Source organism: Rhipicephalus sanguineus, chromosome 1 (assembly GCF_013339695.2).
Source record: "Rhipicephalus sanguineus isolate Rsan-2018 chromosome 1, BIME_Rsan_1.4, whole genome shotgun sequence".
NCBI lineage: Eukaryota > Metazoa > Arthropoda > Arachnida > Ixodida > Ixodidae > Rhipicephalus > Rhipicephalus sanguineus.
In genome coordinates this window covers 285,766,244-285,786,306 of record NC_051176.1, presented here as the reverse complement: position 1 = coordinate 285,786,306, position 20,063 = coordinate 285,766,244, and the positions used below count along the sequence as shown (strand labels likewise).

At 47.8% G+C, this 20,063-nt stretch overlaps 1 protein-coding gene across 3 annotated transcripts in view; it reads right to left on the bottom strand.

The window, feature by feature from the left end:
* LOC119379181 (condensin complex subunit 2) overlaps positions 1–20,063 on the bottom strand; it is a 75,198-nt gene that overhangs the window by 49,052 nt on the left and 6,083 nt on the right. For all 3 annotated transcript variants that reach the window (XM_049411898.1, XM_037648392.2, XM_049411899.1), the window contains exon 7: positions 15,247–15,312. In XM_049411898.1, coding sequence (XP_049267855.1) covers positions 15,247–15,312 — 66 coding nt within the window. The remainder of the gene's footprint in view (positions 1–15,246; positions 15,313–20,063) is intronic.

Genomic DNA, 20,063 nt, shown 5'->3' with positions numbered 1-20,063 from the left:
AACCATCTCACTCATACTTGTTCTCATGAAGAGTTGTAAAGCATATAAGTGTGTAATTTGTTGTAAAAATTTAATGGTTACTTGGCCTTGGCACTGCCGCATTCAACACGTGAGGTCCAAAAATGTAGTGGAGAAAACCGTAGCAGCGAGACAGCGAAATACCAATCCGTGCCTGCCACCTTTGGCCACAGTGTGTCCATTACAAATAAAGTGCAAGCACAATTGCAAGATTAGGACACGAGACCCCCAACAGATGCACCATAGGTTAAGCATGCAAACTTTGAAATGCAGGAATTAATGTCACTTGTACCCTAGTACCCATACACACTCAGAAGCCTGCAGAGCACATGAAAATTTGGGCGAGTTGGTGATGCATGGTGAACCACAGCGCAACTACCGAGACGAGGACGATAAGAAGGACGAACAGCAGCACCTTGTTTGTCCTTCTTATCGTTCTCATCTCGGCAGTGACGCTGTGATTCACCATGCACAACACATTTCATGTACCCCACTGCCGATGCATCCCTAATATGGCTTGACCTAACTTTTTAATTTTTTTGCAACGAGTGTCTAACAAAGATACTGCAGCCGCAAGACATCTTTGAACGTGTTTCTGAAATGCTTCAAAGTAAAAAATTACTTAAAGCAGTTATGATTTATTGTTGAAATGGCTCCGAAACATTTTGATGCATATTAATTCACTTAAGAGTTTAATTTTTTTGCCAAGATGATTGCACAATTATTACGCCTTTTGTAATTTTTTACATCATGCAACATGATTTCAACATCAATTAAAGATGTTGGCACATGTTTGAAGTGCTTTGCATGCATTGATCTTACACTTAAACAGTTTACAGGGTTCATACAGAATATTGGATTAAAAATTCAGGGACAACTCAAGGATTTCAAGGATTCTGAAGGCCAAAATTCAGGGAGGGGCAAAAAAACTTTATTCATGCATTATATAAGCATATTATGACTCCTAAGATCTCCTTGGCTGCAGTTTCTCTACAGATACTACCACAGCATCCTTTTCCTTACGAGTCCTTCAGAAGCTGTTTGCCTTGGCTAATAGAGTTCTGTCATTTTTCACTTCGGCATCTTCACAAAACCTGTCAGGAGATTTGCCAAGACACTTCAATACCCTTTTCTTCCAGCCTGTCATTGTTGTTGGGGTTTTACATCCCAAAACCACGATATGATTATGAGGGACGCCGTAGTAGAGGGCTCCGGAAATTTATGCCATCTGGTGTTCTTTAACGTGCGCCTAAATCTAACTAGACTGGCCTCTAGCATTTCGCCTCCATCGAAATGCAGCCGCCATGGCCAGAATTCGATCCCACGACCTTCAGGTCAGCAGTCGAGCACCATGACCACTAGACCATCGTGGCGGGTTCTAGCATTTCAAGCTCCAAAACAAGTGCACTTCTCTAGTTATTTCTTTTAGCATTTCCTTCCTCCTTTCCGTGTTCATCCAAATAGTCGCTGTATCGGTGCTTTGCCTGCCACACTGAACTCTTCATATATTTTGTTATTTCGACATTGAGCAGTCCACCACTGTTCTTTACAGCATCACAGATAACAAGGCGATTGAGAATAAGAGATACTTAAAAAAGAAAAGACAGCCGTGCTGCTTTTGGGGTTAGCATTCAGACAAAAGGCAGATAAAGACTGTTTGGTGCTGAAATTAAGTCACCACGTTACAAGCTATACCTCGTCAGGTTTTCACTTGTAGACAAGCCAACTGCAGAGGCACAGGCTACTATTCCGGACACTGTTGAATTTGCCATCTTGTCAGCTCCGATTGCTCAAAAGAGATGCTACAGCCTCTGACAGGCTTGAAATTATGTCATTATAGACTGCCTCACCATCACAAATTCTGCTTCTCACCACTTCTTTAGCTGTACCCTGGTAAACCCCAACAGCTCACAGTTGTGCATGAATGGGTGAACACTGATTTTCAGGAATTCAAGGAGCACATTCATTTCTAAGGAATTTCAAGGGCCCTTGAATTCTTTTTTTCCGAATTCCAGAGCTTTCAAGGATTTCAAGGAGCTGTTTGAACCCAGAGTTTAGGATTTTTATTTTGCAGTATTACGTGCGCCTTGCTCACACATTCCTTTTATTTTGTGACCACAATCGTTAGATGAAACTACATGGATAAAGCTCTTTGCTTCTTCAAGACTGAGACTCCGTCTCTGCTCTTCCGAATGCCTAGAACTGCTCAGCTCTGGTGTTTGTACACCCAAATTGCAACATTGGTGGTATCTCTGGTATTCCAGGAAATTAGGTCTCAAACATGGCTGAAAGCTGTTGGATTGAAAACCAAGGACACAGTGCCACTGCCTGTTGCTCATTCCCACCTTTACAGTGACCGACAGTCCCATCATTTTCAGGCAAACGCCAGATTTCTTAAATTAAGCTCTGCATAATTGGTTTGCGATGCCAAGGCCCAAGAACACATTCTCGAGCATGTTTCTCGAAAAGATCCAAACGCATGCATGAAATCTGCCACCTCACAATATTTCTAGGTGAACAAACCACCACCTGGCACCTCAGCTTAGTTATTACAGTCGAACCCACTTATAACGATCCCACACATAACGATCTATCAGTTATAACGACCATATTTGGGTGCACTTACGATTTTCCTATGCCAACCATTGAAGCTGCGTCCAGATATTGGCCGCAAGATCGACCTATAGGTGGCAGCACCGTTGCCGCATTAGTGTGGAGAGGCGGTCGGCGGCGCGTATAAAAATGCACACACCGGCGCTTCATTGTGAGCGGTTTGAGCCTATTGTCGGCGAATAAAATGAGTTGATTGCAGCTGACCCGGTAATATATACGCTCTTCATTATTGCATCGATGCACGAAGATCATCCAATGTTACTATTACTTCGCCGTGTCAGTGTGGAGAGGCGGTCGGCAGCGCGGATACAAATGCACACAGCGACGCTTCGTTGTGAGCGGTTTGAGCCTATTGTCGGCGAATAAAATGCGTTGATTGCAGCTGACTGGTAATATATACGCTCTTCATTATTGAATCGATGCACGAAGAACATCCAATGTTACTATACTAGTGAGAGAAGCGCAATCTGCCGATGAAAGGGATGCTCGCCCTGGATGACACAAAAATGCGCAGCTAGCCCGTCTGTCAAGTATCGATGCGGGTAGAGGTGTCCTGGACAGACTAGGCATAAACCCTGTTATGGATTCGGCGGGGCGTACCTCGCTACCACAGGCGATCAGACGTCAGCTCGTGGTGAAGCCTCTTCCCAAGAACATGCTATCGGGCAGACATGACGAAAGGCGGCCTGCCAGAGCGAAAGACCTTTATGAAAAATACAAAAACAATCAATTCGTTGCGTACGTGGACGCGGCGAAACAAAATGACCAATGGTATACCGTAAGTGTGGTGACCGGAGGGGGACGGATTATCAATACCGCCTCGGTACAGGTGCCCGCCGCCGTAGAAGCTGAAGAGACCGCTATAGCTTTGGCCATGACGAGCGCCTCCGCTTAAACGATTTTAAGTGACTCTAAGAGAGCCATCATCAATATCTCGAAAGGAGCATAAACATCAGAGCGGCGAGGATTTCAAAAAACTGCCAGCGTGACAAAATTATTGAATTAGTATGGGTCCCTGCCCACTCGGGGAACCCTGGGAACGAGGAGGCGCACCGCGTAGCCCAAGGTCTAACAAACCGGGAGGCGCGTCTCTCGGACCCGGTCTACCCTGGTGAGGCACCGACTTCCTTTAATGATATAACGAATATCTGTAAAAGTGAACGGCGAGTCTACCCTCCACCCAATGGAGCCCTCACAAGAGCGCAGGCCACGATCCTCCACCTGATTCAAACTGACTCATTTCCTAGTCCTCATCGGCTGGCACTAATTACATGCGGATTGGTTAACCCATTCTGCCAAAATTGCAGCGCGCAAGAATTGGCCACACAAAATCACATATTGTGGGGCTGTGAAGGCTTTCCTCCCCCCAGAACGCTCCTGCCAGGTCGCTCCCGGTCAACGTGGGAGGAGCTTATTAAAACTCCCATTAAGGAAAAGCAGCTAGCTATTGCTGCCTGGGCCGAAAGGGTCGCTGCCCACATGGAGCCACCCTGAGGACCACACCATATGTGTAAATAAAGTTGATTCCTCCCTGTCACCGAAGGGGTTAGCACTTGAAAAAAAAAAAAAAGAAAAGAAAAGAAAAGAAAAGAAAAACACCTTGGCCGCTAAGCGCACGTTTTTAAGGGCGAGTCCATATACAACGAACTACTGATATAACAACCACTTTTCGCGACACTTTCGAGTTCATTATAAACGGGTTCGACTGTATATGTCACTGACTGTAAACTAAGGAATCGGGCAACTAGTGATTCATAATGACTGCAGTATACAACATTGTTTCTGTGAATAATTACAGCACCCAACACAGATCTAGCTCTTCACTAATGGTACCGTAAAATCCCAAGCAAGGGCCCTCACCCGAGCAAGCGCCCCCTTCCCTTTTTCGGGAGACTTGAAATATGCTTCAATGACCCAGCAAGCGCCCCCTCCGACCATTTTTTTCAACCTGTTCTCCATCCCGCAGCAGTGGTTCCTAGGAACCCAAGTTCTGAGAGTCTTTAGATATATGCACGATGTCTTGGTACTTTTACACTGTGGTGCCTCAGGGTTGCATTCTGAGCTGTCACAAATTGTCAGAACATTTGAAGAACGTTTTCCCACCTTGTCATAACACATGAAATATCACACGAGGACTCCCTCTGGTACAGTAAAAACAATAAATTCATGCATATCCAATAAAGCATTTCATTAGAAGCAGAGGTGTGTATTCATCTTAGAGGCTCTTCTGCCGCCATCTTGAATTTCGGTCCACAACGAGCAAGCGGACCCCCCCCCCCCCCCCAAATCTTTTCAGATTATCTTTCACCATAGGCGGGGCTTGCTCGGGATTTTACGGTAAGCAAAAATAAAACTAAGTATCAAGTCTGAAGCTATACTGCACAAGTCAAACAACTATATTCGAGCAAGTCATAATTATTAAGCATGACCAAGGCCATTATTGGGGTGGGCAATGGGATCAAATTCTCCAAAAGTGCACGGCCACGAAAATGGCCTCCCACATTTCTGGGGTGGTGCAACAGTAGCACTATCTAGTCACACACAGTGTGGCCTTTGCATTGGTTATAAAAAGCACCTGTGGATAAGAGATGCATCATATTGCTAGTTTTGCTTTCACATGCCTGTTTTGCACACCCAGTGCTCACAAGCTACAAGAAGATTTGGTCGAATAAGTCACATACTATCGTGCCGCGACACCCACTGAGCTCACAAGTCACCGTGTGCTAAAGGCATGTGGCGACGCAAAGCGGCGCTTCTGTGTGCAGTGCAGAGAGCGCATGCGCCCGCACGAAAAAGTTATCTTCGAGAGGAAGGGTGATAATAAAAGTTCAGTTGTTGTTTGGGACGCGAGTTGTTCACTTGCGCAGCTCTGCCGAGCGCGCGTCTCAACATTGGTGACCCGGACGTGATTCGAACACGCAGCGACCGGAGTGTCGAACCAGCCGCAACATGGATTCAACATCCACGACCGACGCCACTCCGACAGTCTCCGCAGTCGACGGTAAGCTGCCCCCTTTTTGGACTGCGGACCCCGCGCTTTTGTTCATACAAGTGGAATCTCAGTTCGCAGCCAGACGAATCACCGCAGACCTTACGAAATACCACTACGTAGTCAGCAGTCTGCCGCCCGCCATAGCCAGTGAAATCAGGGATCTGTTGCTCGCACCACCTGTCGAAAACGCATATGCAACACTAAAAGAAACCCTGGTTCGCCGAGTTACGCCCTCCGAAGCACAACGACTGCAGCAATTGCTTTGCGGCACGGAACTCGGCGACCGCACTCCTAGTCAGCTTTTGCGGCACATGCAACAGTTGCTCGGCGAGACATCAACCACGATAGATGGAGTATTGCTCCGAGAATTTTTTTTTGCAAAAGTTGCCTTCAGGCGTCCGCATGGTCATCGCGGCCTCAGAGCACAAGGATTTAACCGCAGCCGCCGAACTTGCTGACAAACTGGTAGCAATGACACCGCCCACACCCATGGCTGCCGTGCAAGCGCGACAGCCTCTAAACGAACTTCAAGAGATGCGTGAGGAGATTGCTCGACTTGCCGAAACAGTATCAGCTTTGCACACAAGCAGGAGGGCGCAAACGATAACCGAGCCTAACACGCCGCTACCGCAAAAGCAGCACGAGCATATCTGCTGGTATCATCGGAGGTTCAGAAGTAGTGCGCGTAAATGTGTCCCACCGTGCGCGCACTCGGGAAACGGCCGCGGCAGGCACTGAGGGCGACCAGTGCTACTACGTTGCCTCCAAGTCGTCCCTCAGTATTCTTTATTACCGACCGCAACAACGGAATACGTTTCTTAGTTGACACAGGCGCCGAGGTGAGCGTTATACCGGCGTCACAAGCTGAAAGAAAGAAACCTAGTACATCGCCCTTGCAAGCTGTCAATAACACGGTGATAACAACATATGGCCATCGTTCACTGTCGCTGAACTTCGGTTTCGGCAGAACGTTTAGCTGGGTGTTCATAGCTGCTGAGGTCAAATTCGCCATACTAGGCGCAGACTTTCTCCAGTTCTTTGGTCTGTTGGTCGACGTCCGCAACAAACGGCTTCAAGACCCTGTTTCTCGGGGAGCGGTACAGGGCACGCCGTGTTGGCACCCCCCTATCAGCCCGGCCTTGCTTAGTCCGGCTGGAGAAGCGTACTTCACTGCAATACTACAAGAGTTCCCAGAGCTGACGCGACAGCCACAGGCATTCCCAGAAGTAAAGCACGGCGTCCTGCATCACATCGAAACCACAGGCCCACCGGTCTATGCGCGACCACGGCGCCTGTCACCCGAGAAGCTGCGGTTGGCTCGACAGGCGTTTGCCCACATGATGGAACTCAGGATAGTACGTCCTTCATCCAGCCCATATGCGTCACCTCTTCACATGGTCCCAAAATCGACAGACGGTGATTGGCGCCCTTGCGGGGACTATCGAGCGCTGAACCGGGTGACCGTGCCAGACCGTTACCCAGTCCCGCACATTCATGACATGACCTCCTTCCTGCATGGTGCTACCATTTTCTCTAAAATAGATCTAGTGCGAGCATATCATCAGATACCCGTAGCACCGGAGGATATTCCCAAGACCGCAATAACAACGCCATTCGGAATGTTCGAGTTCCTACGCATGCCTTTCGGCTTATGCAACGCCGGCCAAACTTTTCAACGGTTTATGGATGGCGTTGTTCGTGGCCTCGACTTTTGCAAGGTATACCTCGATGATCTTCTGATTGCTAGCAGCACTCCTGAAGAGCACGAGCGGCATCTGCGCTACGTACTCCAGCGACTGACAGAGAACGGCATCGTTATAAATACGGCAAAGTGCGTGTTTGGGGTACCGACACTATCATTTTTGGGCCACAGCATTTCAAGTGCCGGAGTACAGCCCCAGAAGGACAAGGTGGAAGCAGTACGGCAGTTTCCACAGCCACAAACCTCCGCCAGCTTCGAGAGTTCCTGGGACTAGTGAATTTCTATCGTAGGTTTATCCCGAAATGCGCCAACATCCTTCACCCTCTCCACAGCCTACTTGCGGCATCTGGATCTAAGGCAACTGCCATTCAGTGGAACGACCAATCCACACAAGCATTCCGGATGATTAAGGAAGCTCTCGCAAATGCTACCATGCTCACGTACCCGCAGCTGGGTGTTCCTCAGTGTGTTATGGTAGACGCCTCCGATGCAGCGATTGGAGCCGTGTTGCAGCAGAGGGTGAGCGGAGTGTGGCGACCAATCTCCTTCTTCTCCAGAAAACTGAGCCCGTCCGAACGAAGGTACAGCACCTTCGGTAGGGAACTCCTCGCCATATACGCAGCTATCCGGCGTTTCCGACATTATGTGGAAGGACAAGAATTTTTTGTGCTCACGGATCACAAGCCACTCACCTACGCATTGCGCGCGAACTCCGATTCTGGTGCGCACGTGGCACGGGAGCTCCGCCAAATGTCGTACATCGCAGAATTCACCACAGATATACACCATGTTAGTGGCACGGATAATGCTGCTGCCGACGCTCTTTCGCGCGGTCCAGTGAATGCCATCAGAGTGCCGACCGGCGTGGACTTCACTACACTTACGACGGCTCAACGCAGTGATGAAGAATTGAAGCGTCTACTGACGTCCCCAACCAGCGCCTTGAAGCTGCAATGGTTGGCAGAACCCACAGGATCCGTATGCTGCGACATGTCTACAGGCAGGGCCCGACCGTTCGTCCCCTCGAACCTCCGTCGCAGCATTTTTGACTTGCTGCACAGCCTGGCGCATCCCGGGATTCGAGCCACGCAACGGCTATGCACAGCGAGGTTCGTGTGGCCAGGAATAAACCGGGATGTCCGACATTGGACATGAGAGTGCCTCGCGTGCCAGCGCTCCAAAGTTCAGCGACATACTGTGACCCCCTTGGGATCCTTCCCTCTGCCGGAGTGTCGGTTTGCACATGTGCATGTTGACATTGTGGGACCACTGCCGTTGTGCCAGGGGCAAAGCTACCTGTTAACCTGCATCGATCGCTTCACGCGATGGCCGGAGGCAGTGCCCATTCCAGACATGACTGCTGATACCGTCGCCCGTGCATTTATCTTCCATTGGGTGGCCCGCTTCGGAGTGCCGGCAACCGTGACTACGGATCGCGGAACACAGTTTGAGTCAGCCCTGTTCGCAAGCGTCACCCGGCTCTTGGGTACTGACCGCATCAGAACAACGGCCTACCATCCGATAAGCAACGGTATAGTGGAAAGATTCCATCGCCATCTGAAGACGAGCCTGACAGCTACTGCGAGTCACAGTTGGGTAGAAACACTGCCGTTTGTTCTGTTGGGCGTAAGGACGGCTCTGAAAGCAGATATTGGATGCTGCTCCGCAGAACTGGTGTACGGAACAACGCTTCGCCTCCCAGGGGAGTTTTTCACTACCAGTAAGGACGAGAACGTGTAAGCGAACGCGGACTACGCCGCGCGACTACGAGACATCATGAGCAAGGTACGCGCTGTTCCTCCGCGTCCGCCCGCAGCCCGGTCAGTCTACGTGGACCGGGAACTCTCCTCCTGCTCTCACGTGTTTGTGAGGCAAGACGCCGTACAGCGTCCACTCCGGCCCCCGTACGACGGCCCCTTCAAGGTGCTGCGACGGGCAGACAAGCACATTACAATCGACAGAGGTGGTCGTCACGACGTGGTTTCTCTAGACCGCGTAAAATCAGCACATGTGGACTCCGACAGCGAAGCACCCGCACCACCTCGAGCTCCATCTTCGCAGGCACCCCCGGCAGACCACGTAGCGCAGCCCCAACAAGTCCTCAAATGGTTCACGCGGAGTGGACGGTGTACGAGGCCCCCGGTGCGCATGAACTTATGAACCGCAGTGGATCGTCCGAGTGCGGCCGTTGCGCGCGCACTCACTAGGGGGGGAGTACTGTGGCGACGCAAAGCGGCGCTTCTGTGTGCGGTGCAGAGAGCGCATGCGCCCGCACGAAAAAGTTATCTTCGAGAGGAAGGGTGATAATAAAAGTTCAGTTGTTTGGGACGCGAGTTGTTCACTTGCGCAGCTCTGCCGAGCGCGCGTCTCAACAGGCATTAATTCCACCTTTACAATGCCTTCTTGCAATGTAACAATGCTTGAAAAAAAAAAATCATAAAGACAGTGCATCATCACAGTAACTGTCCATGTACTACTGTTACAATATTGCAATGATGAAAGAGCCTAACAAGCCTTCCTTTTCAAAACACTTCCATAACACCTGTTAATACAACGCAACAACATTACTGAAAAACCAAAAAGACACGTACCATCAAGGAAAAAAGTAAGGACAGGACAGAAAGGGCGTCACTCGCAACTAATTTTATTCCCAGAACATCAGCGTCATATATAACCACAGCGACTCTGCGCGCGCACGTCGCCTCACAAGCTCGTCAAAAAACACGCGATAACAAGATCAACTACAGTAGAAGCTCGTTATAACGAAGCGGGATATAACAAACTAATGGATATAACGAAGTAATCGTAATTCCCCTTGAAATTCCCATAGACGCCCATGCATTTAAAACCTCGTTTTAACGAAGCTAAAATTTCCTCGCAATGGATATAACGAACCTTTTTTTTTCCCACCGAGCATTTACTGACCATTTTGGTAGCCGGCAAGTCAATGTTTTATAGCGCGCGACGGCTTACGTCCCATCACGGATGCGGTAATTCAAAACTCGCGCCTCGCGCTCCCAAGGAGCCGCCTGCCAATACGCGTGAGGGTGCGCGTCTGCCTGCCTCCCCTTCCACTGAAACTCGTGGACCCACCCGCGCACGTCACCCGGCCTCCTCTCTCCCGCGGAACTCGTGGACCCGCCCGCTCTCCTGTAGCGCGTGGACGGCGACCGCAGTGTTGCCATTTTAGCGATTTTGTCGCTAGATTTAGCGACTTTGTACCCTATTTAGCGGCCGACTTTACTAATTTAGCGACCAGCGACTTTTTTAGCGGAATGTTTTGAGGTTTTGGCGAAAATTTAGCGTCTTGAGCTTTTTGAAATAATTTTGGCATGTCGAAGTGGCCAACTCTTACCGCCCTAAACTAATAATAAAAGAAACCTGTTTTTCACTAAATACACCAGAGGGCATCACATGCTGCTGGGCTGGAAGAAATAAAACAGGCACTCGCCTTCTTCAAGGAAAAACAATCATATATTGACGTTTCGGGGCCGCTACGGGTCCCTTGTTCACAATGAAGAGCATGCAAGAGGGCTAACTATTTATGGAATGGGTGGCGCAGATTACCCCGTGTCCGGTTAATCACGTTTTTGGTCGTTTGAATGTGCAGTGATTCTAAAAGTAGCCGTGTCGATAGGCGCTTCTCTGTCACAATTATGCTCGCAGAATCCCAGTCGATGATGTGGTTATCTGTTTAAATGATGATCCGCCAAGGCGTTCAAGCTTGCATTGCCTTTCTTGACATCGTTCTGGTGCTGTTGGATTCTTCTATTAAAATTTCCAGTTTCACCTATGTAGGATGCGTCACAATCTTTGCATGGTATCTTGTAGATAACCCCTGGAAATCTTGAGCTTTCCAGACGGTCTTTCACGCGTACGAGTTCTTTCTTTAGCTTGTTGGTCGGCACATGCGCGATTTTTACGTTGTATGTGTTAAACACTCTTGCAAGTGCCTCACTGACGCCTTGCGCATAGGGCGCAGCAGCACGTTTTGGCCTGTCAGCTTCACGAGCCTCTTCAGGGCAGGCAACTGAAGACCGCAATTGTTGAGTCCTCAGGAACTGCGAGGGGTAGCCGTTGCTGCAGAGGTCCGTCCTCACTTGAACATTCTGCGCTGAATTCGTACCAGGGGTCCCCAGAATTGTTTGTCCGATACGTTGATGACTGTTTCTGTGTGATCCGTCGCCAGGACGTAACGCCTTTCCTCGAGCATTTGAACTCTTTTGTTCCAAGCATCCAGTTCACCATGGAACAAGAAAATAATGGAATGATTGCCTTCCTCGACGTTCTTGTAAGACGGTCAGCCAAAGGACTTATAACCAGTGTGTATCGGAAGCCGACCCACACGGGTAGATACCTAAGGTTTGACTCTGCGCATCCTATAGGGCAAAAACGCTCCGTTGCCACTGCTCTTTTCTCTCGCGCAATGCGCATCTGCTCTAAACTCGGTCTGCGCAAGCAAGAGCTAGCGGTGGTAAGGAAGGACCTCTGCAGCAACGGCTACCCCTCGCAGCTCCTGAGGACTCAACAATTGCGGTCTTCAGTTGCCTGCCCTGAAGAGGCTCGTGAAGCTGACAGGCCAAAACGTGCTGCTGCGCCCTATGCGCAAGGCGTCAGTGAGGCACTTGCAAGAGTGTTTAACACATACAACGTAAAAATCGTGCATGTGCCGACCAACAAGCTAAAGAAAGAACTCGTACGCGTGAAAGACCGTCTGGAAAGCTCAAGATTTCCAGGGGTTATCTACAAGATACCATGCAAAGATTGTGACGCATCCTACATAGGTGAAACTGGAAATTAATTTTAATAGAAGAATCCAACAGCACCAGAACGATGTCAAGAAAGGCAATGCAAGCTCGAACGCCTGGGCGGATCATCATTTAAACAGTAACCACATCATCGACTGGGATTCTGCGAGCATAATTGTGACAGAGAAGCGCCTATCGACATGGCTACTTTTAGAATCACTGCGCCAGTAGATATTCGTGCCACCTGGGAGCGGCACCAGCGGCACACCGCCCGCAACGCTGGCGTCGTTTTGCGTTTGTTTGTTTGTTTTTTGGCCGAGAGAAGACTCCACCATCAGCAGACCCCCATGATTTCGGCCAATGGCGTGTCCGGATTTTGATACATGGAGCCTATGGGGAGTTGGCGTGAAGTGCAGAAGGAAAATTAACGAGTGAATTTAATTCGGCTAGCACGGCAGGCCACCGAGTACCAGACAAACGCGTAAAACATGAGTAGATCGTATAAAGCATACTTAACCCGTTCAACGATGTAGCGTTGGCTACAATTTTTTTTTTTTTATCAAACTATCATAGTCGTCACAGTTTTGATAACAGATCCTAGTTCTCATCTTAGGGCTCTTAAACACAGTTGGACTTCAAATTGACTTGAAATGTGTTTAACTGTAATATAGTTATAGCTTTTAGAATGTTAGCGATATTTTAGCGACATTTTCGAAAACTCTAGCGACTATTTAGCGACTTTCCGACTTTGGTTTAGCGCCACGTGTAAAAAAAAAGATGGCAACACTGGGCGAACGCGCGGCGTGAGCGCGGGCCTTTTTTGCTTGTCGTTCGCTGCGTGTGCATCAGAACAGCGTCTCTCTCGGTTCCCGCCGCTAGACAAGAGATGGACGACGGCAACGGCAAACGAAAGCGCAAAACGATTACAATCGAGCAGAAGGCGGCTATGTTGAAAGCCGTTGAGTCCGGCGTCAAGAAGAAAAAAGTTGCCGAAGATTTCGGCGTAGCGTTGAGCACGGTACCGCAAGCGTGTAATCGACCGAATTCTACTCAATATGAGCACGAAGCGCGAGACTACAATCGACCTCTACATGGCGATCAAGATGCTACAGGCTGCTTGGATGTCTGTAACAGCAAGCACGATCGCCAACTGCTTCCGGCATGCCTCATTTGGCGTCAACAGCGGCGGTGACAGCGAAGATATCGGTGCTGCCGCCAATGAGGGTGCCGCGGGTGACCAAGACATGGCGTCGTGGGACGCTCTCCTTGACGCCGGAGTTGTGCCCGACTGCGACACCTTCTGCACGTACGTCAGTGCCGATGCTGACGCGGTGACAACCGAAGAGCTGACAGAGGCTGAAATTGTGCGCGCGGTGACAGGGGTGGTGAATGACGACAGTGACGAATGTGTCGACGACAGCCCGGAGTTGGTGAACCAGATGTTCCGACGTCCGCGCACGCGCTGGATACGGCAGACCTGCTGCGCCGCTTCTTCGGCGCTCACGATGTCGGCGAGGACGGACTCGACATAGCGGCAGCGGCCGAAAAAGCCATCATTCGTCTGAGGAAGACACGGCAGAAGTCTATTAAGGCCTATTTTTCTGCTAAGTGAGCCGCCAGCTGGTGTGCCGAGTTTGGCGTGAATAAAGTAGCAGTTCTTTGCTGTTCTTTCTTTTTTTTTTCTTTTGCTAGTTTATCTCCGTGCGACGGCCGTTTTTCGTTTGCGTGGCGGGCTGCTGTGGGATTTGGTGGTCAGCACATCCTCTCTTGCGTGCTAATTTTCAGTAGAAATGGATATTGGCTATAACGAACTAATGGTTATAACGAAGTAATTACGACTCCCCCTTCAACTTCGTTATAACGAGGTTTTACTGTAATCGAAAAATGAATCGATGAAACTAAATTCACCCCCATGCAGAGCAACAGATGTGTCACTAAGAATGTGGCCAACAGGTACAAGGTACCCTTGGTGTTCTCGGCGCCCCGCAAGTTGGCTAGCCTGTGCCCACGAATTTCTTCTGCACCGAGGCCCTCCCCGTGTGGGAAGAGGCACGCAAGGCCCTTTGTCGCCTGCTCGGTTGGCGTGGTGTACGAGATCCCGCTTAGTTGCGGTAGGGTATATATCGGCCAAACAGGCCGGTGCATAAACGACAGGATGAGGGAGCACGAACTTTCGGTGAAAAATAAACTTTCAGCGCATTTGCCTGTGCATTGTGGTTCCTGCAAGTGTGAGCCTGGGTTTGCCAGTGTTTCCGTTCTTGGAAAGAGTAACGATGTCTTAGCGCGTGAAATTATGGAAGCATACTATATTAGAAAGAAGAAAGAATGCTGTGTTAAGATGCTTCAGTAAAAATTTGCTCACATTTTGTTGCCAAGATTCCCGTTCGCTGACAATACACCTGAATGGCATGTCGACCTTATGAGTTTTTACATTGAAAAACACAGACAGCGCGGTTCGCTTCGAGGAACTGATGGCTTTTGAAAGAATGTGAAGCTGCAGATCCTTGCAGAGCAAGATCGCCTTAGCTTTTACCTTGTGTCTTCGTTTGGGCAAAGTTCTTGGCTATAGCTTGTGCAGCTTTTTCACGAAACGCCTCGGCCGACAGGACGACAAAGCCACCCTCTTTGTCGGACTGCAGAAGTTGGAGGTTATTTGTCCTGAAGTATGTGACCACTTGCCCACTCGTATCCTTGGGAAGAAGATGTGTACGCTGCACAGTCTTCAGCAGTGATTCAGCAGGTGATTCAGCACAGTCTTCAGCAGGTGATTAGTTGATCTTGTTATTGCGTGTTTTTTGACGAGCTTGTGAGGCGATGTGCGCGCGCAGGGTTGCTGTGGTTATATATGACGCTGATGTTCTGGGAATAAAGTTAGTTGCGAGTGACGCCCTTTCTGTCCTGTCCTTACTTTTTTCCTTGATGGTACGCGTCTTTTTGGTTTTTCAGTAAGCATGTACCAACTAGCCCAACAAAAAGTTCTATTAAGCAACAACATTACAATGCAATGACACATTTCACTGCACATTTCAAGCAATGATAGAGAATCGACCCATTTTAGTGTCCGTACCAAGAACGAAGCTAGGCAAGTAGGACGGTGAACATCTTGTACAACGTAATTTCACTAGCCACTTGACTTCATAACGAAGCCAGAGAAATGCTGAGTCGGTACTTACAGGTTTTACAGTTTCCACTTTTTCAATAGTGATTGTTTTCTCATTCCGCACCAGCGTAGAGGAACCCTGAAAGTAAATTGGAGCAATTAATAACAATTGGCGATCACAAAAAAGAGAAAAAAATGTGTGCATGCACACTATTCGTACACAACATGTTTACAATGAGGTCATTCAATGCCAAATGCATCAGGCATAGTGCGCAACCTCCTCAGATTACTAAAAAAAAATGTGTTTGATCTTGTTATTGTAACAAGTGTTCTCAATTTTGGCAAAACAAATTTAGTTTTAGTCACCATATTCTTTTTGCAGAAATGGCAGAAGTGTTATGTGGAAAAAGATTACTTCAAAAAATGGGTTTTTTTGCATATTGCTCTTAAAGGGGTACTGACACAAAATTTCGCGACGGAGATAGCCTGCGGGATCGATTCCTGTGAACATGCGTATATCATCTGCAAAATATCAACAGCGAATATAGCTTGAAAGGTGTGTTTTAAATGAATTTTGAAGTTTGCATGAGCGACCGACACCCTCGCGCTACTGACACCCTCAAAGGTGACTCTTTGACCCTTTTTTTGTCAGTACCCCTTTAAACTTTCCTGAATGATTGATAAAGCAGTTTGTTGAGATGACAACTTGTATTTAGATTAACTTTTTTTTTAGTGTACAGTGGCAAGGAAAAGTGCAAGATCAATTAAATTCGGGGCATGTTACAGAACTGTGTGCTGTTTGCAGAGTTACTTGCGAGATACTCCACAAAAATGCAAAGCAGTAAACGGAATGTTGCAATTCTGAAAAGACAAAAGCAGTGTGAAAAAAAAAAGCACTTAATGTCACAAAAATTATGTGCTACCTTAACTTGCTATGCCCCAAATTCATGAAGGAGATGGTCCGAGTTAAAATATAAAGTGGAGTGCGTTCCTCATCATGAAAACTAATGTTTATTTTTTCATGTCAAAATTGGTCATTTTAACCAGTTATAACAAAAGCCATTTCCAAACATTTCATGTTCTACAGGGAAATCAGTTGAATCTGTTCAGGGTGGCACATACACAGAGCACTAATTTATTGCTTCGCTCTAACACATACTCGTACGAAGTGTTGTCAAACGTTTTGTGCAAGTTGCGAAATTTGCACAAGTTTCTCAGCCAAGAGTTTTAGTAGAATTGTCCTAAAGATGCAAGCATTTTCTTCGGGATAGCACTCAGCACAGTGACAAAGAAACTGGAAATGATACTGCAACAGTGGTCAAGGAAGTGACTCAACTAGCCAGCTTAACTTTGGGAACACGCGTATAGGAATTTCAGAAGTGCAAAAACAGCAGACATAAGAAAAAAAAAATGAAGCGTACAAAGTTGTGTAAGCAATAACACACATGTGCATATAAATGCAGCCCAAGAGCTAAGGTTGTGCATAACAAATGTGTAGCAGGAAGAGCCCAAACGACAAATGATGTAGTAAGAATGGGAACAATGTGTCGTCATTTTTCTACACATTTTTTCTATTCCTTCTTGTTCGAGCTGTCTTATCAGTATGAATGGAGTGTGATGATGAAGAAACTAGTATGCATAGAGTGAACATACCGACTCTAGAGGAAAAGCTCCCCATAGGGCCCATGCATTGAAACCTACAACTGCATGGGTTCCGCCATGATGGAACAAAACGAACGTAGTCAGATCCTGAGACGCTCACTATATTTGACGGTAGTCATCAATTTTAATCTGCCAACCTAAGCCCGCTACTTCTGCATGCTGTGTCAGGGAACATCTGCGGTGTTTTGATGCGTGAAGCCGTATGCTAGTGTAGTGTTGTCTGTGCAGCTGCCCGGAATGACAACATTTCCAACTGTTTGTGCATAGTTTTGAGTAGGCACACCCTACCAATAATGCATAGCGAATAGAGATTCTTCGTTCGCTGGCACAAGGGTCAGTCGACCGATTCCCAGCTCGAAGCAAAGAGTGTAGGCCGTGGTCGTGCGGTGCTTCGACTCACAGTGTCGAGACAACTGGATCCACATTCTTTTCGGCTCAGTGCTACTGTAGTTTAGCGCAGAGAACCATAAAGCAGCAAAATGTTGATTGCAGCATGCAGTGGAGAGTGAGTGAGATGTCACCTGAATGCTTCAAAAAAAACTAGAGTTACATGGCACACAAAGTTTTATCGTCGTTAAAAAGACTAAAAAAAACTTCGGTTGCGCCTAGTTGGTCCATAATTTTCAGTGCTTGTCTCATCTCTTCTTTGTGGTCTGTCCTGGTTTGCACTGAAGTTTTCACCTTGAGAGAAAAAAACTCTCCCATGAAGCCGTGTTGTCGGTACGTAGTAACAGAAAATGCACACAAGACACTTCGACAACTACAATATTCACGACGCGCAATCGGCCGCGACAGCCCACACTCGAGCACTCTTGAGTGTTGGTACTGATATGGTGGTGCCAGGCCCGTAACCAGGAATTTTTTTCAGGGGGGGGGGGCACTTGCTGAAAGCCTTTACTATTTGAGAAAAACGCCTATTTTCATGATTTATTTTCGATAAAACACCACGCGTCATCAAAATTTCGGGGGGGACCCGGCCCCCACCCCCCCTGGCTACGGGCCTGGGTGGCGCCATCTAGTAAACCGGCCTGCAAACTTCCTTTCTGCGCACAGTAAACTGCATAAATAGCCATTGTTATCTTTCTTAAAAGTATTTGAAATAAACAAAACAATATCTGCACGTTTTTAATTGTGCAAATGCTTCTTTACAATTGATATTACGAGTATTACGAGCGTTGTATAACGCTAATATTGGAGCTTCGCTAAAATGACAATGTTCCAAGATGTTGGCACTCTTGTGGTCATCGCTTTGCCGGCCCAGCTTTTCCTCTAGAGTCAGTGTATTAACTCTATGCCAGTATGAGTGCACACGGATGATACCAATTAAGTTAGCAGTGACAGAGGAAACAATTAGTATGGTTCCTTTTTCCAAGTACTACTCAAAGATTCATTGCACAATTTCCTTGGCGTGTTGCAAAAAAATTTCTTCAAATCCTCAGTTTCATAGGCTCTGCCGCAATGCACCACTAAGCAGTCGAGTGTGTAGTTGTACGTGATGCTCACATGTATTGTTTATTTCCGAGCAAAGGTACGCACCTGGCTTGCGGAAGGGTTAAAGGGGCCCTGCAACACTTTTTCAGAATGGTCAGAAAACGCTGCTGATCGGTAGTCGAGGCTACCGAGAACACACAAGCCAAACATTATAGCATAGCACGCGGCCTGGAATTCACAATAAATTCTCAAAGTCAGCTAAAAATCGCTTCCCCTTCTCTCGACAAATGATGCTAGTATTTACTCAAAATCACTGCGTCACTGACTTAAGTTCCACGCCATTGGCCCATTTGAACATGGCACGCTCTGCAGTTACTGAAGCCACCGCGAGAGGCCGCCACTTGCCCCAGGGCACGCGCGATCGCACTGAAAGTATGTTGTGCATTCGAAAAAAAGTGCTGAAGGTCATGAGGTGCACGTGATGTACCTTCTTCCCCCATGCCATCCCTTCCTGCTTAGCTTCCAGCACTTTCGTGGGGCCGAGAGAAGAGAGAAAGCAATTACAGCGTGCGACAAATCTTTGTAACTCCACTTGTACTGGAGGGATCCTAAAAATTTTGCGGCGGTTGATTCGTAAGGCAATAAGCTCCTTTAGCCATGGCTACTTGGAAATGTGTTGCAGGGCCCCTTTAAGCTAACTGCATGGTGTGGAAAGGAAGAGGAAGGCCACAAAGTCAGGTCCAGCTGAGCTCTTTATTTATTTATTCATATTACCCTACAGGCCCCCGAGGAGCACCGAGTAGTGTGTGTGTGTGGGGGGGGGGGGGGGGGGGGGTATTATATTTACGTCCTGTCCCTTTAAATATCAGCATTTTAAATTTGGCATCTAGAAATGAATTTGATACTGCTTCCATTGCAAATGTCAGCCATTCTCCCCTCATGCACACGTGTAATATTGAAAAGGCAGCCACAACAGCTGTGTGCATCGGAAAAAGACTGCACTTAGCGCTGAATTTTTGTAATACATGTGCAACAAATGTGCAAAAGCCGAACTTTTAAAGACAGAATTTCGATGCGTTTTAACTGTAATATGCATCTCTGCATCAATAAATAAGTGTAACTTCCAATTTCCATGCAAACTTGGGCCAGCAAGACTGGATTCACGAGTTTTGTTGAAATGAAGAGTGGGAGAAGACAAAAAAAAAAAAAACAGCAAGCATTTCCAAGTGTACACAGGCGTCCACTGTTAAAGGGAACATCGGAGCGTGTGGCGGCAGCTCGGCGCCACCGCCGGCCAGCGGCTGCAACGAGTTTCGCGCAGGCGCAATGCGCGCTGTGAGTCGTGCTCTTTCGTTGTCTGCTGCCGTCTGCTTCCGCGCTGCGAATCGTCGCGAAGCGAACCGCTGACGCGACGAAAGAGCACTGGGCACGGTGCTCACTGCGTTTGCGCGAAGCTCGTTGCAGCCGACGGCCGGCGGTGGCGCCGAGCTGCTGCCACACGCTCCGATGTTCCCTTTAACAGTGGACGCCTGTGTACGTCCAAGCTGCATACATTTTCAGTACTGTCCAAAGGAGTACAAATTTCCAGTCTTGTGAATTCACAATATACCAAGATTGGAGAAACATAGCTGCGCAGCAATTTTCCAGTTAAACTTTTCAATATAGAGGCCCAAGCCAGATAAACTACAGAGTTTTATTACTTTGTATGACACCAATAAATTGTGCTTTAAAGGGTTAAAATACAGAGTGATACATTTTCAATTGCAATTTTCATATTGTATAGAAGATAGAACCACT